Source organism: Dreissena polymorpha, chromosome 3 (genome assembly GCF_020536995.1).
Source record: "Dreissena polymorpha isolate Duluth1 chromosome 3, UMN_Dpol_1.0, whole genome shotgun sequence".
Lineage (NCBI taxonomy): Eukaryota > Metazoa > Mollusca > Bivalvia > Myida > Dreissenidae > Dreissena > Dreissena polymorpha.
In genome coordinates, this window is record NC_068357.1 from 133,795,492 (window position 1) to 133,823,308 (window position 27,817).

The window sequence follows — 27,817 nt, forward strand, 5'->3', positions numbered from 1 at the left end:
ACATTTTGCGGTTATATTAAAAAGAAGACGATTATTGCTTGCTTTCGCGGGCTGGGTCCGTTGCGGGCTTCGCATGTATCGTGTATTTGACAAACATTATGACACCATTGTGTTGTGTTAATAAGCAGAAATGAAACGTAAAGAAATCAACATTGGACTCTGTTTACGTTTATTGTGTCACGACGATCTATGCGACAATAGGATCAAGTACAGTAACACCAAAGTGACACGTGCATTTTAGATATGATAGGATCAAGTACAGTAACACCAAAGTGACATGTGCATATAAGATATGATCGGAACAAGTACAGTAGCATCAATGTGACATGTGCATGTTATATATGATTGGAACATGTATGGTAGCAACAATTTGGCACGTGCATTTTATATATGATTGGAACAAGTATGGTAGCACCAATGTGACGTGTGCATGTTACAGTGTTCGACACTAACTATTCTATGTAAGGAGTTCTTTGGACTCTCTTCTTCTGGAATTTAGGAGTCCGATCATACTTCATGTAGTCCAAAAAATATGACACTTTTTATATACCGCATTGTGTGTGTGTGTGCGTGCGTGCGTGCGTGCGCGCGTGCGTGCGTGTGTGTGTGTGTGTGTGTGATAAGGGGGGGGGGGGGTAATAACACGTGTTTACCATAAATTGATAACTCGTCTTTCATGTTTGATTTCAGATCGAAGTTCTTAGTGACTGCTGTCCAATATTTGTTGTCATTTGTTATTTAAGATTGCAAAATTATTTAACAAATGCCATTAATATTTAAGTTAATGATTGTAAGTTTAAAAAAAATTATAATGCATTTACATATATGCTTGTTTTTTTTATCCTCAAGATTGTTTGTAACAGCCCATTTATTTCTCCATAATTTTTAACATAATAAAACAAAGCCAACAAACTGCAATAAATCCCCTAACAATATCGATTGCTAGTGGCCACGATGGCATGGGGTTATTTACGCACAACTGATTCGCAGTCGTTCCCATCTTCAGTGCGTTGGGACCGTAAAACGTGCTTTGTGTAAACAATTACGGGTATTGTGATGATTGTTTATATATAGTGATTAGACACTGTGTAGCGAAAGCTATTTTTTAGCGCAAGTATCTGAGGGAAAAAACAACGACAATCTTGACCCTTGCGGTTTCAAAGAAGAAGATTTTTGAAGTAATCGATATTAACAACACAAGTCTTATCAATAATTTCATTCCTTGGCTGTGGCAAATTTTTACCTAAGGGGGCATGATTTGAACAACTGTAGCAGAGGACTACTATAAAAACTAAACATGCGAAATAACAAGCCTCTTGGCACTGCTTAATTAAACAAGTAACGCAGGGTCAATTATAACCCAAGAGGGATGATTTTAACATAGTTGTTACAGGACCAGAATACGCTGTTAAACAACAACTAATTCCCTGCCCTAACTTTTTGAGAGAAAACTTTTTTAAATATGGTTTAGATGGTTTATTAAACAATCAATCCAGAAGGCAAAAAGCCCAAGTGGACAAAGCAAGCATACATGATACAGTCTTTCCAAACACATTTCATGATTATATAAAATAAAGTTATGCAAAGAATTAAAATCGTTTGGTTACAACGATGCATACATGAATTATTATACATTACACTAGAACATAAATTATTATCGAAAGTATACATGTAATTAAATATATCCTAAGTGCGTCAGAGGGTATGAGGGGCTAATTAACTTAATTTAATGCAATATACCAAATATACTGTCATTTACATTTATTAGGTCTCCAAAAGCAAGATGTACTAATAAAAATACTTTGTACTAATCCGGATTAACATAGTCGGTTTAAATATGAATATTTGTATGTTACTAGTACATGTATATATACATAATATGTTTAAGGGTAGTAGAACAGTTTGTGACCAGAATAAAAGGATTATTTATTAATTATTATATCACATTTATATAGCGCCCTTTTCACATTCAAGATGTGCGTTCAAGGGCGCTTTAAATTTTCCCCCATATCACTGGGTCATAAGTCGTCCGTTAACATCTTGGCGCAGTATGCAGCAACGGCACATTGGCTTATTTCTCTCACAGGTACCCATTTATGCAACTGGGTGGAGAGGAGCAGATGTGGGATAAATTTCTTGCTCAAGGAAATTCCAGTGGAATTGTTCCAGGGCGGGATTCGAACCCGGGACCTCTAGATCCCTAAGCCAGCGTCCTACAATTAAACCAATGCCCCCACAATCATACATGCCAAAAACCAAACCTCTTGGCCTTGCGGTTTTAGAGAAGACATTTTTAAAGTGTTTGCTCCAAATATATTAAACAAGAAACCCCCAGAGAACGGCCACTTTTCAACCAAGATGATTATTTAAAAAAAAAACTTTATAAAACTTCGGACGAGCCAAACGATCAACAAGAATGACTTCTATATAATCACTCTCTAAACTACTTTCACCTTAAGTCGTCTTTTGGAACGGACTGAAGCAATTTTCAATTCTGTTGAAATATCATGAGCACAATTGTTGTGATAGCTTCGTTATGATTTGGCAAAACATTTGATTTCTGGATTGTTCACAAAGTTTCATAACACCCACATAAGGAAAATGTCTTAGCCCACTGGTACTGATATTTTTCAGTAGACCTGAACCGTTTTCAAACTCAGCAGATATACCATTAGAAAAAACGTTCTGATAAAGTTTCGAGAGGATTGGGTAAACATGTAACTTCTGAAAAGTTGAGAACATTTTGACAAAGCAACAGAGTTATTGAACGCAGTTTTTGTAATTTACCAAATTGTCATTAAGACCGAATTTTTAAAATATGTTTCGTGAATATTGAGAATAAATATATTCTCTAGAGTGTTAACAATGTACATTTTGACAACGGACAATGCAGGAACGATGATTAACAATCGGCAAAAAGTAACCACAAAAGCTCACTGTAAGCAAGTTGTGCTCATGTGATCTTATATAGACTCTTGCTAAGTACGTGCGTTTAAGCTATGACAGAGCACTGTGAACAGGTTGTTTTGTTTTAATAGAATGGGGTCCTTTGGGTTCCAAGTCGTTTGATTAAAACTCTTAAATGGAATTTCTTTCTTTTTTTGCTAACATTCACTATAAAATTGACAAAGTATTTTCATCATAATAATACAATAATAAGTATACAAAATGCATCTTCTGACAACAAACTTGTTGACCAGACAGGGTTTTACATAGGAAAACAGAAAAATACTTATGTAAGTGCATAGTACAAATGATGGTATTGTTTTTGTTTTCTATATGCTTCCGGCATCACTTAGTTTTGAATGAACACTTCTCACTAACAATAGACCAGATGTCTATAATCTTCCATGTTAAGAAAAACGCTTGCAACTCTCAAACAGTGGTTGAAGTGTGAGGTCATGACTTGGTATAAAAACTACCTTCTGCGGTATGTAGAGGGTGAATATTAAATTATACAATTTAAATGTGACAATAAACAAATGACACTGAAAGTTTTTATATACAGTGATCGAAAATGACTATTCTGAGTAGCAATCTCTTTGTGCATACATTCTGATTTTACAAAACGAATACATAAACGAAGGGATATTTTTATACTTAACAGATGATTTTGAAGGTGTCCGGCGGACTTCCTTGACACAAAAACAAGGAGTCCGAGTCTCATTTCCACGAGTCTCTAACTACCGGACTCCCTTTATTGTCGAACACTGGATTGTTAGATATGATTGGAACAAGTACCGTAACACCAATGTGACATGTAATATATGATAGGAACAAGATAAATATTGATGCAAAGCATCAAAGGGAGTCGGGAATTAATTTCAGTGTAAAAGGCACTCAATGAAGTTACATGCAACGATTTTTTTCTACTGTAAATATTAATATATTGTCCGATTATTTTAAACAATATAGAAAAAGATACTGGTATAACCATTATCTATGCTTTAGTTATAACTCCCAAATAACCATTATCTATGATGTTGTGTTATCACCCCCAATTAACCATTATCTATGATTTTGTGTTGTAACCCCCAAATATTTTATAGTTCATTTTATTTTCATTGGTTTCCCTTTTTTTTTTACTGGCATTCGTGTGCAGTTTTCATTAATGGAAAAGAACTGTGTAGGTTTTAAAAAATCTGCTTCATGTTTTAAGCGTAATTTCATATTTTTCTCAACTTCAAGGGGAGATGATTATGAACTTATTCTTACGTTGCTCATTTACGATAGGGGTTGAGTACTCATTGATGTAAAAACACTGTAAAAGTTTCAATGTGTTTACGAACCCCCCCCCACCCTCTCACACATATATTTCATGGGCATAATAAAAACAAAAAATGGTTACAATTAAACAGCATATTTATTTAAACTAAAATGTCTACATCGAAACAAAAAGTTAACATAGAACACAAATAAAATAATTTGAGTCTACTGGGGCTCGAACCTTGGACCTCTCACAAGTGAAGCGAGCATGTAACCACTACACTACGGAACCGCTTGAAAAATCATCTTCTAAGATATAAATAAGCTATTAATAGTCGGTTTAAATGTAAACCCGGAAGTTTAAACGCTGGATAGTGAGCGGGGTTAAAGGTCCATACCAAAGGGTCCATACCACTGGCAAGATACGGTTCAGGCCTGCGGCCTTCTATATGTGGTTCTTAAAAAAAACCTGTATGAGGACTTGATAGTAATGAGACTGGGGTGCTGTGATGGTGCTCCTCATTGATAAGCGGCTGCTTACTTCATCAAGACTTATTATTACAATTAATAATACGTGTCGCGCTTCGCGCTCTATAGCGCCTTTATTAGTAATTAGGTGGTTGCTAGGATAGTGGAACAAAGAAGTTTTGTTTTTATACAAAACCAGAAAGTTTCACCACTTCGCGTATATGCCCAGTCCCTGTGATCTTTTATTATTGCCCAGTCCCTGTGATCAGTTATTAATTAAAACAATTAGCTTTGCATTATTGGCTATAAATGTTGTAGTAAATGTAATAGGCACAAATGCAGTACTTATTTACACTAATTTACACACAAAAAATCACCACAATGCAAGATATGCTAACAACAAATTTATATATACATTGATCCGTAAAATAACTTATCCTCCCATAAGCGAAAAAAAACGTATTACATACTAGACATACTTCAGTGCGACGCCAACAAGTATGGTAGAACCAATGTGACATGTGCATGTTAGATATGATTGGAACAAGTACAGTAGCACCAATGTGACATGTGCATGCTCAATATGATTGGAACAAGAACAGTAACACCAAAGTGACATGTTCATGTTAGATATAATTGGAATAAGTATGGTAGCACTGATGGACATGTGCATGTTAGATACAATAGGAACAAGTACAGTTACACCAATGTGAATGACGTACCCTTTGGGTCAAAAGTACATATAGGCCAACAGCTAAAAATAGATATTACAGCGGTGACAATTGTGTCACTGCGGTAATAAATTTATCCATGGGGCAATATATTTGTAACTGCAGTGATACTTTGTCTGACCCAAAGAGTTTGATAAGAGCTTAATCAAACTGACCAATAAAATAATGTCTTGCAAAACGGCAAATCTGCCATACTGCGGTGTCAATATTTATATTTCAAATTGTTTTACTTAAAAAAATCAATAAAGGACAAAAAAATATGAAAAAACATATGAATAAACTTATCAACTATCCTTATTCATCCGTATTGATTTTATTTTAAACTATTGTTAAAGATTTAATTATTTTCTTGAAACAATCTTGGTTTGTTACGGGGAAAATAATAGGTTGAAAACTGACACAAACTAATAAATGTAACAGCAGGCATAAAAAATATACCAACAGTCATAATTTGTCACCGCTGTGACAAAAAAATTGTTACCTCAATGACAAAATAGACATCGTCGCGGTGACCAAATTGAACCGCAGTGACAAATCTATTTTTAGCTGTTGGCGTATTTGTACTTTTGACCCAAATGGTACGGCATAAATGTGACATGTGCATGTTAGATATGCTAAGAACAAGTATAGTAAACCGATGACACGTGAACGTTGGGTACGATGGAATCAAATATGATAGCACTGATGTGACATGTGCATTTTAGATACGATAGGAACAAGTATGTGGTTATATGAACAAGTAGGTGGTTAATCAAACTCTACCTTCATTTTGCCTTCTAACTCTTGCATAGATTTCAACGATAGCAGAGTACTATTTAAGTAGTCAACTGCACAGTCTGAAAGGCTCATCATCAACGACAGTATTACACAAACTTAGAGAAACATCCATATGTCATCTTTTCAGGGAAGACACAAAAACAAAACACAATTATTTTGATGTGTACATTTTATTATAAACGTATTTATTATACATAATTTATATAGTTTGCACATTGACATTTACACAAGATGGACTCATGCTTTGGCTAGAGACGAAGCATACAACAGAATAAACACATATTCTTGAAGGGACAGTTTTACTATTGAGTAAGCAGCCATAAATGTGTCAATGATATTGGTTATGTACAGTTGTCCTAAACAATAATTGCAACCTTAACCTTACAGCCTATTATTTGTTTACACAAAAAGGCATTCTTTTATGATTGTCTACGACAAAAACAGAATAATTAACTAACAGGTGTTATAGATGTTGCACATTTCTATCATTTAATTAAGGTCTCTCTTACATTGAAGTCCTTTTTTTTTTAACTTATACATACACATTTTAAGCCAGTCATTACAATTAAAAACAAATCTTCAAAAAAACTCTAGTATACATGTTGTAGGTTAAATATTTTACATTTGCCACAAAATTGATAGAAGATAACTTAAACTACCTCTTACGCTTCTCAAGCAAATAATATTCATATGATAAACATGCACCAAGGCCAAGAAGCAATATTACATACAAATATGTATTTAATTATGATTGTTGTAATAATTTATCTTACAGTTTGTGCACATATATAGCTAATGAATTCTTCTTTCATACCAGCTGAACAGAAAAATTTATTGATATTGATAAATACAAATAAAAATAATTCAATGCATTTCTTACAAACTCAATTATTTTCAGTGAAATTCATTTTCTTTAAATAGAACTGATGCCCTTTTGAAATACACTGAACTATTAAGTGCACTGGGGCTTAAAACAATATGAGCCACCCTCTAAGGAAACAGAACCTAACGCATAATTATGTATTGTCCCACATTAACCGCACACCGTACTTTACGCCCATGAATTAAATCCTGGTTTTCCCAGAGACAACCTTGTATTATGCAAGTGATATAAACTTGAAAATGTGTCATATATATCACTTACAAGCTTGTCCCCATGTTAGACAGGATCATATCAATATATCATTAAGGAACTCAAACTCTGGCCAAATTTGTTTAAAACCAAATCTTACTTAGACCAACAAGACTTAAACATGTATACAACCAAAATGTTCAAACATGAAAATCACAGATTAATGAAAGTTATATATGGATCACTGGCCTAGTCATAAAGCAGGAATCTAAAGCAATTGTAGTAAATAATATCCAAGATGATTACCCTGGTGGAAATAAAATGAAAACCTTATTAGTTCAACTGCAGTACCAACATAAATTTGGGTAATTACAATATCAACAAGAGCACCGCCACAAGAGCACCGCCTTGCGGGTGCAGACTGCTCATCTATTTTCTTTTTAAAGGTGAAGGGACTGTCATTTTCAATCACAAAGGAGGGAGGGGTGGAGTGAAGAGGGGTGTATAGTGTGGGGTTGTGGACATTTATTACATTATCTTCCAAAAAAGCGAAAAAAAAAAAAAAAAAAAAAATCGGGGGCGGGGGGGGGGGGGGGGGGGGGGGGGGGGCGATGGGGGTATTTTTTGGGTGCAATGGTATTTCAAACATAACCGTTTTAAAAAAACAAATTGGGGGGGTGGTGGGGTATAGTGTGAGGGTGTGGTGGTAATTTGTGAGATGACTTTTACAAAAAAAAAAAAAAAAAAATCAAACAAAAAAATTGGTGGGGGGGTGGGGGGGGTATAGTGTGAGGGTGTGGTGGTCATTTGTGAGATGATCTTAAAAAAAAAAAAAAAAAAAAAAAAAAATAGGGGGGGGGGGGGGAGGAGGGAGGGGAAGGGGGGGAGGGCACGGGCGATGGTTTGGATGGAGTCTATTGTGGTATGTCAGGTAAGAGTAGTTTCGTCAAAGTATCAATCAAATCTAATCATAAATAAAGAAGTTATGGCAATTTTAGCAAAATTTAATAATTTGATCTTGAGAGTCAAGGTCATTCAAAGGTCAAGGTAAAATTCAACTTGCCAGGTACAGTAACCTCGTGATAGCATGAAAGAATTTGAAGTTTGAAAGCAATAGCCTTGATACTTAAGAAGTAAAGTGGATCGAAACACAAAATTTAACCATATATTAAAAGTAAAAGTAAAAAAAGGGCCATAATTCCGTAACAATGACAACCAGAGTTATGCAACTTGTCCTTTTACTGTACCCTTATGATAGTTTGTGAGTGTTCCAAGTATGAAAGCAATATCTATGATACTTTAGGGGTATTAAGTGGACCAAAACATAAATCTTAACCAAATTTTCAATTTTCTAAGTATAAAGGGCCCATAATTCCGTCCAAATGCCAGTCAGAGTTACATAACTTTGCCTGCACGGTCCCCTTATGATAGTTCATAAGTGTTGCAAGTATGAAAGCAATAGCTTTGATACTGTAGGAATAAAGTGGACCTAAACACAAAACTTAATCAAATTTTCAATTTTCTAAGTATAAAAAGGGCACATAATTCTGTCAAAATGCCAGTCAGAGTTACATTACTTTGCCTGCACAGTCCCCTTATGATAGTTAGTAAGTGTTGCAAGTATGAAAGCAATAGCTTTGATGCTTAAGGAATAAAATGGACCTAAACACAAAACTTAACCAAAATTTTCAATTTTCTAAGTATAAAAAGGGCACATAATTCTGTCAAAATGCACGCCAGAGTTATCTAACTTTGCCTGCCCAGTCCCCTCATGATAGTAAGTAAGTGTACCAAGTTTGAATGCAATAGCATTGATACTTACTGAGAAAAGTGGACCTAAACGCAAAACTTAACCAAAATGTTCAATTTTCTAAGTATAAAAAGGGCACATAATTCTGTCAAAATGCACGCCAGAGTTATCTAACTTTGCCTGCCCAGTCCCCTCATGATAGTAAGTGTACCAAGTTTGAATGCAATAGCATTGATACTTTCTGAGAAAAGTGGACCTAAACGCAAAACTTAACCGGACGCCAACGCCAACGCAGACGCAGACACCAAGGTGATGACATTAGCTCATAATTTTTTTTCAAAAAATAGATGAGCTAAAAATGAGTCTTAATGGAAAAAATTGTATGTGTATATAACACATTTTTATAAAGAGTATTTGTGCTTGTGACTTTGAAACTTATTTGGTTGTTTTGTACTTCAAGGATGAAATTATGTATTAATTGTTATTGTATTATTTGATTAACAGAATATTAAATAAGTGTTGTCTTTGGTTTCACACACAAATCTATGAAGTCATTAAAACAACGTTTTCAATTGAATCATTTTTGGCAGGAGTAGGTTAGGTCATTTCTTTTTTTATCTGACACTTTTATGATTTAACAAGATGAAGGACTATAAACAGAAAATAGCAGACTAGTACACTTAATAGAAAAACACAAATTTCTTTTAACATAAACAATACTTTTTTCATCAAACATGACATGGATAGCTATCAATTAAGTAACCATGTGTGTTATTTACTGATGCAAATGGAAACTCTAAAATTTGTAAATATTGTATGTCTTCAATTATACATTTAGTTCTATAACATTTCAATCATACCAAATGTTTGTTAAGGTAGTGCACCTCTAATGATTTCCCGCGATTTCTTCGAAGGTTGAAGAGCCTACTATTAGGTGCCGTAGCCTAGTGGTTAAGGCGATAGACTAGAAATATTTTGGGATATTCCCGCGCAGGTTCGAATCCTGCCGACGACGTATACTTTTTTGCGACGCGTTTTATTTATTTTCTAACGTAATTTGATTTAATATGGCATATAAGCTATATTTATTGTTAAATATGTTGCAATTTTTATGCACATTCTTCAATTATTAAAATTAAAACAACTTTGTGGCGAAATTGGGTGATTTACTGTTGAAAATACGAACCATGCATGTTGCATTTTTATTTCAAAAAGTAAACGGTAAATCTGTCTATTTCTTGGTATTTTTGCTGTAAATAGTGTTTCTATAAAAACTAAGTTTAAAATATGACTTAAATGATACTATTTTGAATTTTATGACACTTTGTTTTTAACCGACCCAATTTTTACTTGGCTGAAATCACTTACATTTCATTTCGCTCTTCCATAGATAAAAATTTGTAAAAAATAAATGTCTGTAAAAGAATACTTATTTCATCTTGTTAAAACTTTAAACACCTTTACAGCATCTGTACACACCAACTGCATGCCCATATTTGGAAATTTGAATGAAATATGGAACTTTTATATACCCCAGGGGTGAAAATAAACTGGACAAAAGCCGAGCGTGGGGGTGGTTTTGAAAAAATCGGTATATTTTTTTAAAAAGCATGGAAAGCCTACCTACAAATTTGCATGTAGTTCAGTGAAATGATGCTGATTAAGAAAATAATTACTTAGATTATATTTGGATATGTGCCCATTAGAGGTGCGCTACCTTAATGCACTTAGATTAATGTATCATCTTCCCATAAAAACATCATAGGCATATCAGAATATGCATTGCTAAGGCAGAAAAATATACACAGGTAATGGAATGTTTACATAATAAATTGTTCCTTTATACAAGCTATCCCCAAAAGCATCATTCACAGCTATTATCATGCCAAAATAGGTCTTATGAGTTTTGTGGCTAGCAAAGCTTCAGACCAGCCTGCGCATCAGCACACTCTGGTCTAGAGCTACACAGTCCTTTTTAAAGTTGCCCAAGGTTTCTCAGTCTCACTAGCAGAGTAGCTCCAGAAGAAACAGCGTGGATGCCCAGGCTGGTCTGAAGCTATGCAAACCACATATTACAAAATACCCATGTTTACATGGCATGGTTCATATGATAAATGCAAGAGTAAACCAAAAACATGCAAGAACAAAGTAAACTAGAATGTTTCACAGACACTGATGCACCCACAACACATGAAATTTCTTTCTATAAGATCACCTACATATTAAGGTCAACCAACTGTTAAAGTTTCAGCGAGATAAATCCTTAAGTTAAAAAAAAAGAAAACACAAACTTCAGGGACTTTAATATTTTATAGAAGAAAAATAGAAAACTAGGGACCATAATTCTTTGAAAATTATCTGCAGATAAAATACCTTTCTTTCAAATCATTCACGTAATTATGAAGGTCATCCAGCTGTGAAAGTTTGAGGAGTTTAAAACACAAGCTTCAGGGGACTTTGTCGCAGCCAAAATTCCTTTCTTAAGCAAGAGCTCCAAGAAGTAACCGAGTTGAAAGATGGAATCACAAGCTTCGGTACGTACGTACATACGGACGGGGAAGTGAAGTGCTTAATGCCTCCCAATCCTTTGGGGCAAAAAAGCAAACACTACAGTTAGCAAAATAACAAGATCAAGTGATATGTATTCATATTATTTTAATACAGAATTTCTGAAACAATGTTTGCATAAACATTATGTCATACCCTAAATATTATTTCAAAGCTTTTATTTGAATGAACAATTGAGTTTTCACAAAAGAAAACATGTTCAGATTGTGAATTAAACCAGAAATGACTTTGAAGGACACAATTTAAATGCCCCATATATTTGGATTAATCTCATTTTTCTGGTATCGAAACACATAGTGGTAACATTTTAAGCTAGTGCACATTCTTAAAATGTAGGGGGCGATATATAAAAATTAAACTAACATGAATCTAATTGCATTGCTTATTTTTGGTGTTTAATATGCTTTTATAAAATATAACGTATGAAAGCATGAATTAAAGCTTTAATTCCATTTTATCCTTAGAGTGGAATAAATGGCTTTTTCACATGTTTAACTGTATTGTAACATTTAGTCAAAAATTCAAATGACTATTTTTACACGGTAAAAAAGGTGTCATATTTTACCAATTTAATGCATTCAACTGTAAACAGGTACACATTACAGATGTAACATACTAAATACAAAGGGTTATACTGCACTAGTGAATGGTTTTTCCCACAAATACCTCACATTAATTATAAACAGTAACAAAATAACTACAGCACACATCTGTTTGCACATTTGCAAAAAATGCATAAATATCAAACGATCTATATACATTTGTAATTCACAAAATTTGGTCCCTTTACCATATATATAAAATAAACATAATTAACTTTAAAAAATTATGCAAAACTAACAAGTTTGTACAAAATATATTTATTTGTACATACAGCTTTTCCTTAGTTATTTTTAGGTGCATTTAACTTGTTCACCATTACTTTGTTTAAAGGCTGTTAATCTGGTATCATTTGTCAATTGCCCTAAATCAGTATTGATATTTTTTCAAGAAAGTCCAAAAGTCTAATGAAGCAAATAGATGTTGAATATGAAATTATTAATGGAACAGACCTTTTGCAACCAGTCAGTCATGGACTGTGCCCACGTATCAGATTCGCAAATTTTCGTTTTAGTTATGATATTTGTGAGAAAACAGTAATACTGAACATTTACCATGGTCTTATATAGCCATTATATGCATCTTTTGACAATTTAAAAACCGGAAAATTAAAAAGCGTTGCAACGCGAAACGATTGAATAATTTGAAGAGTTCTGTTGTTGCCGTTTAATTTTGTGAAACTCGAAGATTGCACATATAAAGTATAAAATACGTCTTTCATACATACTTGGCAGGATGACCGAGCGGTCTAATTGGTTTTTACTCCAGGACTCCGGGGGTCACTGGTTTGAGCCCTGATGCGGTCTTCTTTTTTTTCCTTTTTAAATTTTATTCTTAATTTTTTACTGGAGCTTTTTAGATCCAATGTTTACATTTATCAATATAAAGCATTTAATAACAAACTTCAAAACATGCCAACATCCGTGAAAAGGCCCCTTTAATAGTTGAAGAATCACCTTATTGTTAAATATTTACCTGCTAATCTGGGGTGTTACTTTGTGCTCCAATGGAATTTTATATTTTAAGGAAGTCTCATCTTAACCCTTTGCATGCTGGGAAATTTGTCGTCTGCTAAAATGTTGTCTGCTGAATTTCTAAAATTAGCATTTTCTTCGATTTTTTTCAAAGGATACTATCAGAATAGAAAACAGTTTGGATCCTGATGAGACGCCACGTTTCGTGGCGTCTCATCTGGATCCAAACTGTTTGCAAAGGCCTTCAAAATTCGGTTCCAGCACTGAAAGGCTCAATGAAATCCAGTGTGGGCAGAAAGTGTAAACCGGAAACCAGAAAGTGCTCGCTCAAAAAGAGCCACTGGAAAAGTGGTCAAAATAAACGTGTTTCAACATTTAATCCTGAATTTAGCTCTGTTGTACCCTGCTTGTAAAGCTCATTTGTTATTGATTGTCAGGGAAAAATGTCACATCTTAAATGCATACTAATAACATGTTTTCTGTACTCAAGGCACCAAAATACAATTCAGATGGACAAAAAGTTTCACCCGTCTCACGATTTTGCTACCAAAAGTGTTCTTTGAAAATACAAATATACAAGAGATGTGTTTGTCAGAAACACAATGCACCCTATTGCGTCGCTTTGAAATAAAATTTCAATATATCATTTGGCAGGTTTAGAAATTATCTCCCTTTTAAAGCTTATTACTTCCTTTGGATTGTATTTTTTTTACTTTTGACCTTGACAATTCACCACTAAAAATGTGCAGCTCCACGAAAAGTAATTAAGAGATTGAATGGAGAAATGATTTTTTTTTTTATTTTGATCTTTGACCTTGAAGAATGACCTTGACCTTTCACCACTCAAAATGTGCAGCTCTACGAGATACACATGGATGCCAAATATGAAGTTGCTGTGTTAAATATTAAACAAGTTATGGCCAATGTTAACGGACGAACGGAATATTTGACATTTTATCTTGAAGGATGACCTTGACCTTCACCTTTCACCACTCAAAATGTTCAGCTCCAGGAGATACACATGCATGCCAAATATCAAGTTGCTATCTTCAATAGCGAAAACGTTATGGCCAATGTTAAAGTTTCCGGCGGCCGGACAGATGCCTTATATTAGAAATTTGACCTTGAAGGATAACCTTGACCTTCACCTTTCACCACTCAAAATGTGCAGCTACATGAGATGCACATGCATGCCAAATATCAAGTTGCTATGTTAAATATTGAAAAAGTTATGACCATTAAAGTTTTAGACGGACGGACAGACTGACATACTGACGGACAGTTCAACTGCTATATGCCACCCTACCGGGTGCATTAAAAAATACAAAACAACAGCATTAGGCACATGTTTCATACATATTATTATACAGCGTAATATTGTAAAAGAAAAAACTTATATACAGTGTATGTCTGATGAGATACAAGTTTTAAGTTATACAAACTAAACTTCATGTTAGCCCTATCAGATTGTTATTTAAGCACAAATGTGTATGATCACTATTTTTATCATGCCATGTATAGCGCAACCATATAACTAGCATTGTATTGTGAAATTTGTCTTAATCTTACAGCAAAATTAATTTCTCTATGTTTCACTGTCCGCTCAAAAACATTGCTCTTACAATAAATCAGAAAATATCTTCAATTTCTTGGCAAATGATGACCAGACAAAAAATATACAACCATACAACCTCATTAATTAAACACTTTTGATCCCTCTTCTGGAATGTTTACGAAATTTGTAATGCTGATATAAAAATAGAACTTTGAAATATATATGGAAATATGTTTTATAAAAAGAGTTTATATTTACAACCTATTGGACCAGTATGATGTTTCAAATTGTAATGCAATTAATTCCAATTTGATAAGTTAAAATTGCAAACACATAGAACATCTAGTAAATACATAAACAATGATACCAAACATTGCACTTCTTTCCAGAATATATTAAATTCTTTGTTTAACACGATACATTCACATGCAGAACTGATTTGTGTACTGTTAATAATATTTAACTGTCAATCAACCTATAAAATATATAATCTACATTTAAACACATTTAATAAATACAGTACAACCAAATCTTTTAAATAACATACAAATATTACAATAAGTATACATTTTATGCTCTGATATATGCAAGTAAATTGTATGCTCCACACTAAAAGCTGCATCCTGCAAAAATGGATCTTATGCCTTTTGGGGCCAGTGTAGCTATAGACCAACCTGCGCTGGCTTATTTTTGCTTATATACATAGTTCAAGAGTTTGTGTCCCGGCAAAGCTGAATGCCCATGTAAAATTAAGATTATTTTGTATTCAAAACACATTATCTTTAAAGAAAATGCCAAATTGACCTGAAACTGTAGTTTTTCAACTATGAAAAATTGACAAGTTAACTTAAGTAGATTTTAAAGATAAACTTAAGCATACAGATGACTTCAGTCAAACCTGTTCAAAGGTCAACATGTTTAATTTAAGCTAATGTTTCTTTCTTTTAATCACCAAAAAATACTTCCAATAGGCAAACTTTTTGAGACAACTGTATGATATGGCATATTTGCTTGTCATAATAATTACCCTTAAAACCAGATAAAGCTTCAAATGACAAGCTGTTTGCTTCCACTGACCCAACCAACCATTATTGTTCATGCCATCTCTAAGTTGTGAATTGAAACCAAACACTTGTTACAGCCTTACTGTGCAGGCACTCACATATACAATAACTTAAAATATCATGAAAACGAGATTCAAAGCATCTTATAATTAGCATGAATGTACTTGTATGTGCATATCAGCCCCGTTCTGAGAAAACTGGGCTTAATACATGTGCATAAAGTGTCATCCCAGATTAGCCTGTGCAGTCAGCCTGTGCAGTCAGCCTGTGCTAATCATGGACGACAGTTTCCGCTTTTATGGTATTTTTCCTTTAAAGGAAGTCTCTTCTACGCAAAAATCCAGTTAAGGTGGAAAGTGTCGTCCCTGATAAGCCTGTGCAGTCCGCACAGGCTAATCAAAGACGACACTTTCTGCCTTAACTGGGATGACACTTTACCCACATGCATTAAGTCCTGTTTTCATCCATGGCCATAAGCAAAATAGATGTTTAAAATGTTCAACAAAGAAAGCTTTGGAAATATGAAAGAAAAGGAATCACTTCTACAGAGAGCAATATGATACTTTGTTTACAAAACCATGTTGATGACAGTAAAACTAGAATAAAAGAATACCTGACTGGCTATAACTTCTCCCAGAAACATGTTGTGTTAATTTCCAAATAATTACCAAACGGGCTTATCAAGATGGAAATACTTCCATTTTTATTTTCAATTTTAAAAGATTCATCAAAATGTTTGAACACATACTTAAAACCGCTTTTTCTCAATTTCCATAACAAAACAATATACAGTTAACATTGTTAATATCTATTTACGTCTACTTAAAACTACTACAAAAATATTCAATGAATTTCTGTGATTTGGAATTCAATATTTATCATAATTATTCGGCAATGTGAATTTCCCAGACATCTTACATTTGTACCCATGCAAATACAATAACCAGCGTAGAACAATACATTTCCATATACTATATACAATAATTTCACAACAATATTAATAACAACTCAACAGTTACTTTAGGAATGTTTTCAAGCAGTGATGTTTCTTACACAGTAAGATATTTGTAATGCAATGACCACATTACTCAAGCCGAATTTGTAAATAATGACACACTTACAACATTTACACAACATTCTAAATATTTTCCACATTCAAAAAGGTTACAGTAATTACCTTAATTTCTTTCCAACATAATAACATGATAAATAATAACATGATAATTATTGTTTTCAATACAATAAAAGACTTCAAGTTTATGTTTTGTAAGACAAAGAGACAATAATTACTAATGTTATTTCAACCCTACTTAAAAATTTTAGCTCTTCAATCAATTTGTGCCTTTGAGAAAATCAAGATTCCTTATGTAAGTCTTTTTTAAGTAGTCAATTAAATTCATCATAATGATATAAATTAACAAATACATAAAAAAATATATAAAAATATTTTTACCAGTATGCAAAATATTTGTGCAGCAGAAATAGAGATATGTAAATATACTGACATAATTGCAAGGTCGCTTTAAGTTGCTGTAATGAATGAATAAGTATGTAAAAATGGCTAATTGATTTATTTGGTGCTACAATTTCACTTTCCCTTTATCGGTTAAGATTTCTGTATGACCGCCCAAGGACAGTTTGTAGGTTCGCTTTCCCCACTTAATTGTCCTAGGGGACAGGAGAGCCTCAAAGAACACAACCACGGCTAAAATTTCCCGAAGAATCCACGCAACTGAGTATTGTAACTTGGAGAACTGCAACTCCCCATTCTGAAAGAGGAAAACAAACATTCTAAATTTTGTATATACATCTTTTCCAAACTCCGAGACATTTAGAACTGAAACGCATTGGAAATGTATGTTTACTGAAAAAATATGTAGGAATTGATAAGGAATGCATTTCAGTTATTTAAGAAAAGTATGGTCAGAAGAACAAAATCTTTTGAGACATGATTGTGTCAATGTCCCAAATCTCAACATAAGATTAATACTACTATATACAGACAGAAGAACTACAAACTTTCATGTTTAACAAGAACATTCTGCCATTTTCTAAATAAGCTTATTGCCACAGCTTTGCAGATTTGCCTCAATGGCTTAAGAAAAATTGCTTAGGTAAACTTTTCTTTATTTGACCTGTATAAAAGTCACACACACAAAATTGACTGAGCAAGCTTAATTCTGCAGAAAAGGATTTTAAAAAAAACTTTGCATATAAGCAAAAAAGCAAATCACTCAGAAACTCACCTGGCATAGCCTCAGGAGAATATAGTCCGACAGGAGCCATGACACGACATGACCCCCAAAGAAGATGTAGGGATTGATTCCCAGGAAGTGGTGGAGAGACCAGGCAGCAAACAGGCCCAGGGGAATGCACTCTGTCATAGGCTCAAGAAATCCGCTCACTAACGGCATCATGTTGAGACGCAGTCGTAGCCACCTTAAACACAAACAATCACAGGTTGATCAATAAATCAGGTTTTATAACTCTACCATGTAGACTTCTTTTAGTTACAAGCGACACAAACTAATACAAGGGCAACAACTCTAGTTGATTTCTATTTCTATTTTTTGGTTGAGTATTTGGATTTTTTTTGCCATATTCAACAGTATATCACTAATGTCCCACTCACACTTTATTGCGATAGCTGGTTTACGAGTACTTAATGCACATACTTATGCCAGTAACTGACAACTATCTAAGAGGCAGTATTTCATGACCTGTCACACTCATTATGTGGGCAGGCCGAGAATGGAACTCGCAGTCCTTATCTTTGTAATCACGGGCCCACATTCATAAAGCTCATTAGGGGGAAACCATCCTTACATTATCCTAATTCTTCAAGTCTCTGACGTTACCTAGTCCAGGACTTTTTATAAATAGTACAAGTTGCTAAAATTATTATTATTTTATCCCACAGTAAGCAGGACACATAAAAGTTCTTATTGAAATTTTCATTTGAAATATTCCTTCAATTATCACAGAAGTCAAGATTTTGTGAACATGCTAGGTGAATACCAGTCTAAAACTATATCTTCTAGCCAGTCCAACAACTAATTGTTTGCAAAAAAATAAGTTTGCAGGATATCAGTCTACAGGAAAAAGTTGTGTTATTTCTGCCTAATGAATTTAGATTCAGGCAAATGAAAACTGCAAGCTACAAGATCTGGCATTGCTTTTAATGTCCCTATAGGCTCCAGCAATAGACATGCACGCAATAAGATCCAAGCTACAATCACCTGGATTTAGGTCTCTCCATCTAGCATATACATACCTGACCATTCGGTCCTTGTAGCCTGACACAGCAGTGGAAGCAAGGTTCTGTTGAGCTGGGTACGCAGACAGCACAAGACGATGACCCCTGAAACCATAGCCATTTCACAATGTTCTCCTTAAAAAGTCTAATGAACAGTTGAAGGAACATCATGGTTTAAATGTTATTGAATTTCAAAGTAAAAATTGGGGCTTGGTCTTGGAAAACGGGCTTAATGTGTATTGTAAATGGATGTATAAAGTGTTGCCCTAGATTAGCCTATGCAGTCCACGCGGGCTAATCAGCGATGAAACTTTTTTATTTCCATAAATTTTTATAGAATTTTACGTTTAAAGGACATCTCTTCTTCACAAAAAATCCAAACTAGACAGAAAGTACAATCCCCTTTACAACACTTTACGCAAAAGCATTAATCTCTGTTAACCCATAACAAGGCTCAATTTAATTTTTAACTGGTAGACATATGTGTCTTGTTCTGAGAAAACTGGGCTTAATTCATGTGCGTAAAGTGTCATCTCAGATTAGCCTGTGCAGTCCGCACAGGCTTATCAGGGACGACACTTTCCGCTTTTATGGTATTTTTAGTTTGAAGGAAGTCCCTTCTTACCGAAAATAAAGTTTAAGTGGAAAGTGTCGTCCCTGATTAGCCTGTGCGGACTGCACAGGCTAATCTGGGATGACACTTTACGCACATGAATTAAGCCCAGTTTTATCAGAACAAGACACATATGATGGGTTATCTGATACATAATACAGAATCAGAAAGATACAATAATTTCAAAATGGTAATATAATACTGATATATTTTACCAAAAAGAAATATAGGGCTAAAACTGTCATATTAAAACCCTTTGTACAATTGACGTTTTAAATTATTAATTTTTATTCGTAATGCTAGCTCAGTAGCTGTGTAAGCAGAATAGTTAATGGACGACCTTTTATATAACTTTTAACCACACAATTTTAACTGATTATCTGCAAAATGTCATTTTCACAATATTACTTTCAGTTCTAATTTTCTTAAACAAAACTCTCAACTTTCTTTGGGTAAATCAACAGGCTTCTCTCAGCTATTAACTCAATTAGCTATAGCCCCATAATAAAAAGTAACCTAGAAATACCTGGTTCAGTGACCTGAAGGCAGTGATCAATACCTAACCATTAAACAGTGCAATGAGAAACATTATTCAACAACCACACAAGTCCTCAACTTACCTGTTCACGCTAGTAAGGACAAAAACCCAATACTCCTAGCTGACAAACTGTTACATCAACTGTATTACAAATGGAGCTTAGCTGACTAATCAAGTAGTCTTAAATCCAGGTAACAATATTTATCATACAAATGTGTTCAAGGATTTATAGATTAAGCAAAAATTGTACGCAACTATTTATAGTGTGAAAGCAATTGTTACCAAATGCATAATTTATTAAACATTGATTTTCAGTTGTATTTTTTAAAATAAATTTTGTGTCCATGGTTGCCCATCCTTGTTCTATTAAAACTTTTAAATAAAAAATAACTTTTCTCAGCAAAGCTATGGGTCCTACACACATTTAAGGGGCCTGGGTCCTCCACACATTTAAGGGGCCTGGGTCCTCCACACATTTAAGGGGTCTGGGTCCTCCACACATTTAAGGGGCCTGGGTCCTCCACACATTTAAGGGGCCTGGGTCCTCCACACATTTAAGGGGCCTGGGTCCTCCACACATTTTAGGGGCCTGGGTCCTCCACACATTTAAGGGGCCTGGGTCCTACACACCTTTAAGGGGCCTTTGCCTAGTAAGCTCATGCTAATTTCCATCCCTGCTGAGATAAAAGATACCACAGTTTGAAGTTTGAAACGCTGGCTTACTTTTCATGGAGCGCATGGGTCAGGTAGAAATCTTCTGCGAGGTATTTGCCATACCAGTTGAGGCCGTTCAGATCGTCCAAGAGCGACTTCTTGAACATGTACGACATGCCTGTGCAGCAACACAACCCTAATATGTTGAAAGCCAGGTAGTAGCGCGCAAACGCACCGCCAAAATATGTCTAGAACAGAAATATATCAAGCTTTATAAGTCTGTTATATCAGAATGGGTGGTTCAAATGTGTTCAGTATACATTCTTTGGTATAATGTTCACCAGCAGAATGGTAAATTTCAAGGCATGCACTATAATTTGATATGCGATCTAGGACAACTTGGCTCAATTTATGTGCATAAATATTCCGCTTTTATGGAATGATTATTTTACAGAAAGTCTTTGTAAAGGACCATTGAGTCTATTTAACCCTTTCCGTGCGGGAACCGAATTTTCAAGGCCTTTGCAAACAGTTTGGATCCAGATGAGACGCCACAGAATGTGGCGTCTCATCAGGATCCAAACTGTTTGCTATTATGATAGTATTCTTTGAAAAAAATAGAAGAAAATGCTAATTTTAGAAATTCTGCAGACGAAATTTTAGCAGACGACAAATTTCCCAGCATGCAAAGGGTTTACAACTTTTGTCCCAGATTACTCTGTGCCAACTGCATTAAAGGGGCCTTTTCACAGATTTTAGTGTGTTCTGAAGTTTGTCATTAAAAGATTTATATTGATAAAGGTAAACATTAAATTTTAAAAGCTCCAGTTAAAAATCAAAAATAAAATTTAAAAAAAAGAAAAAAAAGTAGCCCGCAGCAGGGCTCGAACCAGTGACCCCCGGAATTATGTAAAAACGCATTAGCCAACTGAGCTATCCTGCCAAGCATACATAAGATCATATTTTATACCTTATATAAGCAATCTTCGTAGTTTCACAAATTTAAACGACAACAACAGAACTCTCCAAATTATTCAATCGTTTCGCATTGCAACGCTTTATAATTTTTAGGTTTTTAAATCGTCAAAAGATGCATATAATGGCTATATAAGACCATGGCAAATGTTCAGTAATACTTTTTCCTCACAAATATCATAACTAAACCGAAAATTTGCTAATCTGAAACAACTTTTTTCAATTTTGTCAATTTACCAAACCGTGAAAAGATCCCTTTAAGCCTGGTTTTGGCACAGCTCTGCTCATAATGTTTTATAGAATGCATGAAGCGCTTGGACACACCACAAAATGAAGTGTATAAGTAGCAGCATAATAAAAATATCCAATGACTGTTATATAAGATTTAGTACTTTAGTTTACATTTATATCTATGGTTTATAAGAATTTGTGCATAGCAGATCTAATATGCTACTTGAGGGCTTAATCATGACCCAAATAGTCTTTAACGGTAGAATAGGAAGTATCAAGTTATTCGCGATCGTCTGATCACTCAGCTGTATCATCCAAACATTTCTTCATGAGATACATCACTTTCACACTGAGCCCTCAATTATCACATTTAAGCATTGAGCCTTTTTCAATACCTTTTCTAAAGATTGAGCGAATCCTTTTTGATCTGTTGTAAAAGGCATCTGATGGCACAGAGCTACATTGGGTTTCTGCAGTTTACACACCATGTCCACTATGATGTCTGTACTTCCTAAAAAAATAAAGATTATATGGGTTAGGATGTTTGTTTGAATTCAAAGAACATTGTTCCTATAAAAATATATCTTGTATTTACATCAATATAGGTTTTAACTTCATGCCCGTTGCAATATCGTGATAACTCTAAGCTAGTTTTGTTCTTCTTGTTAGAAGATTCCTTGTTACTATCTATTCTTGATAACAAATGTAATACGCCTACATTCAGTGATATATTTGCTTAATGATGCTTTACTGCCAAATGCCCATGATGTCATCAAAAAACAAAAATGCTGGTCCTAAATAGATGCTTAATTTTCTTACAAAAGTATGAAATATGCTACAAAAAATATAAATGTATTTGCATTGTCAAGTGGTATTTCAGTCCTATCATAGCAAACAATTAATCTTTACATAATTTTCTGCGTTTTTCATCTGTAAGCATGCATACGTATGCAAGTTATTGACAAATGCTCTACTTGTGATGAGACCTTTAGGGAGAACAGCCATACAGATAATTTTATGACAAATCCCCACACAACACCTTTGTGTTCAATACTGGCTTTGCACAAATTTAAGAACGTGCAAAATGTCAGCGTTTTAAAGTGCTTCTCATTTCGACTCTATGACACTTGTTTTTCATTTTGGTAGGGGTAGGGATTGTACCTTTAATTCTGCTGGTGCTAATCCACACATATTCGTACTGAGCTTTGTCGTATGCTGGCGCCATGTTGTGTACCATTGGGTTGATAATTCCATCCTTACCACCTGATATGAAAACATTAAAAAATTCAAAATCAGGACAGGTAATATTTTTGTGTAAACTATAAAACAATGGAAGATTTTCAATCAACCATTCATTGAATTTGAATCAAAAGAAAGGTTAAACAAACATATATTTTTATTTAAAACACTGAAATAGCTTATTTTTTCCAATGATATTTTTTAAACTTTAAGCACCAAAAATTATGAGGCAAATTTTCACAGAACATTTTTGGAAAACGTGCAACATAAACTTTTTATTTGTGGTCTAAATAAATAATTTGTTAACAAGTCTAACTGATATAACGCCACTGAAAACCTCCGAAAGCTGCTGGACTTTAACAAGCTGTCACGTACCTATAAACAGTTTACAGTCCACTTTTGGGTATCGTTCCATCATCTTGTTGACAAGGTTGATGGCAGCATCCTGGTCATCCTGGACACAGCACAGCAGCTCATACTGGGAGGGACGGCAAACACAAGGTCAAAGATATGAGCCACATCGTGCAAAAAGGGATATTATGCCATGTGGGGTCAGTTAAGATCCAGACCAGCTTGCACATTTGTACAGTCTGGTCAGTTGCTAAAAATTCATTGTGCATGTTTTTGTCCTCTAATTGGGCATGAAGACCCCTCATCAGAGTACATAGATGCAGAGGCAAAGGTGGAACTACACTGTTCTGGTATGTACTATGGGCTTACTTTTCCAAATCAGCATTATATTTGGCAATGCTTTCATACTTACTCCATAATAGACTTAATTAGGAATTATGAAGAATTTCAACATTGAATAGAACAAGAGCACTGCATAACGGGTGCCACGCTCGGCTGCGAAAGCTTGTCAGAATTTTTTTATTTTATTTTTAGAGGTCACAGTGACCTTGACCTTTGACCTAGTGACCCAAAAATGGGTGTGGCATGTAGAACTCATCAAGGTGCATCTACATATGAAGTTTCAAAGTTGTAGGTGGAAGCACTTTGATTTTAGAGCCTATGTTAAAGTTTTATATTAGAGGTCACAGTGACCATGGCCTTTGACCTAGTGACCCAAAAATGGGTGTGGCGTGTAGAACTCATCAAGGTGCATCTACATATGAAGTTTCAAAGTTGTAGGTGGAAGCACTTTGACTTTAGAGCCTATGTTAAAGTTTTATATTAGAGGTCACAGTGACCTTGGCCTTTGACCTAGTGACCCAAAAATGGGTGTGGCGTGTAGAACTCATCATGGTGCATCTACATATGAAGTTTCAAAGTTGTAGGTGGAAGTACTTTGATTTTAGAGCCAATGTTAAGGTTTTTGTTTAAGGAAAGAATGGTCAATAGTCTGAGAGAAAAAAAAAACTGTGTGAGAAACATGTGCCACAAGCTTCAGAAATGAGAGAAATTTGGGAGGAACTAGTAACCAATAGTCTGAGAGGAATAAAACTGTTAGAGAGATAAATGTCAAAATAGTGAAAATTAGTGGGGGTGTTTAAGTAAAAAGTATATGTGGAAGAAAAGGTGTTAAGTGTTTGAGGAAAGTGTCCACGTTTCCATTTTAAGAAAAGTTACATTTTACATATGTCTTTTTCAGTTTTCTGCTGGTCTCAATAAACCACATAAAAATTGTTTATATCTGAGTAAAATCTGTCAAATAAACAATAATTTATAGTGGGAACCTTAAAGGCTCTATAAAGGTCACAAATCCAATTATTATGCATATCAACTGGTCTAATTTTTACCGGATTTCAGTTACTCTTGCATAAAAACTGCTAATTACACAGCTTAGGTACAACGTTGTCAAGAATTATGGAAGATTAACCCGTTTCGTAATTGGAAGAAATGTTTACATTTTTGCAACTAACGTGATGTGTAGCCTCAGAGCGTTGACATATGCTAAAAATAGCCGAAAGAAAATTCAATTTTAATTCTATTTTAACAACTTTTTACCAGCAGAAAGTAACTTATTAGATCACTACAAACGTTTTAACCATTTAGAAGAGACCTACTTTGTGAGTGATACCGGAAAACGTTAAAAGTCATCGTTATATTTTTGGCGACCTGAGTCACTTTCACTTTCTCTTTCGCGAGTAAACAGCAATGTAAATAAACTGATTGTTTGTAAACACAATTGACTTGGAGGACACTTTATTTTGAGCTCAAAACAAGTTGTATTGCTTATTTTTTTATTATTATGTCCAATAGCATATATATATTGTTTTTTGATAACCTTTATAAATAAAATGTGAAAAAAATATTTAAAAATCTGTAAATAATTACATATCTTCACCTTTATAGAGCCTTTAAGCCTTTCTCAGATAAGAAGATTTACATCAAAGCAAGTAGCAATTAAACTGTTTGAAAAGAAAACTTAAGATGAGATCTACCTTAACAGTTAGCCTTAACGAAAAAGTCATAATAGGAAAGCAATATGAGATGGGAAAACCATAAAAGACATCTTATAATTCAGGTGAGTATTTACCTTTGGATAATTAATGGTGAAATGGCTTTCTAGGTTGATTTCCAACAGTGGGTCGATTCCCATCAGAGGTTTGATTATTGAGACCCCAGGAACATTGTCAGACAGAATCAGCGCTGAATCTTCCTTCTTGAATAGTACGAAGCGTCTGAAATGTAAAGAAATGTTCTATGAAATGTACATAATAGTTTCATGAAATGCAGATGTACGGATGACTTATCAGGTACAAAAGTTCACATTTAAATCAGGAAATGATAAGTCACTTGTAAATTTTGACAATGGTCTTTTACAGTGGTCATCTACTTCTTTAACAGATAATTCACTGCCTAAAAATAATTTAAGAACTTTATTTACAATTTTGATTATTTTCTTCAAATTTTAACTTAGTAAAATGTACAGAAAGGATTCAAGCATTTAAGTGTAATATAGTGTTTAAATATTCAAACAAGTATTTATTCTTTTTGTGCGTTTACACCAGCACTTCAGTCAGCAACTGGAAATGCATGATTCCCTGTGTTATTCAACAATGATACCTTGCAAAACATGTCAAATGGTTGGATATTACAAAATCACAGGATATTACAACCTCTCAAGATATTACAATCTCTCAAGTTTGTATCTCATCACCTATCCCCACCGCAAAATGACATTAAGCGTAACAAAATGAAAACAATATTTGAATTTTAATACTACGATTCTAAATAAACAATCATCGCTTAGAACCATGTTTGATTACTCTCACATAAGAAGCTCATATATTTCAGACATTAATAGCATGTTCACACTGTTGCAAACACTTTCTGGAAATATTTTGTCTGCATATACCACGAAATCTTGCTGCCCGCTTCTTTGACCCATGTCATGCGAAAATGGGTAAAATGTGCTATGCTGCCAGCGTAGCTCCAGACCAGACTGTGTTGAATGCTACCCTGTCCACATATAAGACCATGAAACCTTGCGTAACTTGAAAGCGGACAGCTTGGCTCAAGTTCACACTGCTCAATTACTGCACATGGAATAAGATCCATTTTCACAAGATGCAGTTCATTTCTTTTCTTCCAGATGGAACCATTTGCTATCTATTTCAGGGGTAAGAGATAAGTAGGTGGACAACTGCTTTATTTGTATTAGAATGTCCAGGAAAGGAATATAGGCCACATATTTATCCTCAGAAGTAGAAATATTTTTTAGGGGCATGGTGCATCATTTGTGGTGAACCTGAGATTTGCTTTCATGATTTTTTAAATTTCATTTGCAATAAACCCAAAGGGTTATTGAACAATAACATAAACTCTTTAGACAAGCAATACAAGGCAAGGACTTAACTCTGATCATTTGACCATCAAAACTGTCAGATGATGATGAAGTCTGCAGTGGACCCAGCATACAGAACAGGGTCAATAACGCTGATCACTTCCACCCCAATTTGCGTTACTGACGACTTACCCCCCTATCTGTGAGATGATGATGAAGAAAGTGGACATGGCGTACAGGACAAGGGCAATAACTCCAAGAAAGAACACGACGTACGACCACGTCTGCTCATCAAACATGCTGTACAGGCTCATCTGAAAATACAAAAGAAACTGACAATTAAATATATTTTTTGTGAAAATACAAAAGAAACTGACTGTTTAATAAGTTTTTTTATAGACCCATATTCAAAAGTCACAAGAACTCTGACAAAAGCTAGTAAAACCATACAATGTCAGTCCACTTAAATTAACCAGAATGGAACCACTGGCACCACTATTTGGTGAATCATTGTTTTCCTACTTTTTTGTATACACCTAAATATTTTTTGATGGCAAGTACAATGAAGCTCATGCCAAAAAAAAATTATTCAGCCTTTTGGCCAGTGATGGCTTTGGAATTGAAGGGTTAACTGACACAGAAAAACAATTGTTTCCATAAAAGCCCATAATTATGTACCTCATCATGCTTAAAAATGAGTATTATGCAATATGCAACCATCTATGCTCAAGGCTAGCTTGCGCATGTGGGCACTCTGGTCTAGTGCTACCCTGTCCACAAATGTGACAGCAAAACCTTGCATAAGTTTTAAGTGTA

The 27,817-nt window shown here is 34.5% G+C and overlaps 1 protein-coding gene across 2 annotated transcripts in view; it reads right to left on the reverse strand.

Annotated features, from left to right (window-relative positions):
• Window positions 1–11,642: 11,642 nt before the first annotated feature.
• LOC127871542 (ceramide glucosyltransferase-like) overlaps window positions 11,643–27,817 on the reverse strand; it is a 43,366-nt gene continuing 27,191 nt past the window's right edge. For both annotated transcript variants that reach the window (XM_052414580.1, XM_052414581.1), the window contains exons 3-11: window positions 27,194–27,315; window positions 25,751–25,895; window positions 23,647–23,749; window positions 23,194–23,295; window positions 22,428–22,543; window positions 20,896–21,074; window positions 19,040–19,126; window positions 18,012–18,204; window positions 11,643–17,534 (exon numbers count right to left, since the gene is read on the reverse strand). In XM_052414580.1, the coding sequence (XP_052270540.1) occupies window positions 17,346–17,534; window positions 18,012–18,204; window positions 19,040–19,126; window positions 20,896–21,074; window positions 22,428–22,543; window positions 23,194–23,295; window positions 23,647–23,749; window positions 25,751–25,895; window positions 27,194–27,315 (1,236 nt within the window). In that variant the 3' untranslated portion in view covers window positions 11,643–17,345. The remainder of the gene's footprint in view (window positions 17,535–18,011; window positions 18,205–19,039; window positions 19,127–20,895; window positions 21,075–22,427; window positions 22,544–23,193; window positions 23,296–23,646; window positions 23,750–25,750; window positions 25,896–27,193; window positions 27,316–27,817) is intronic.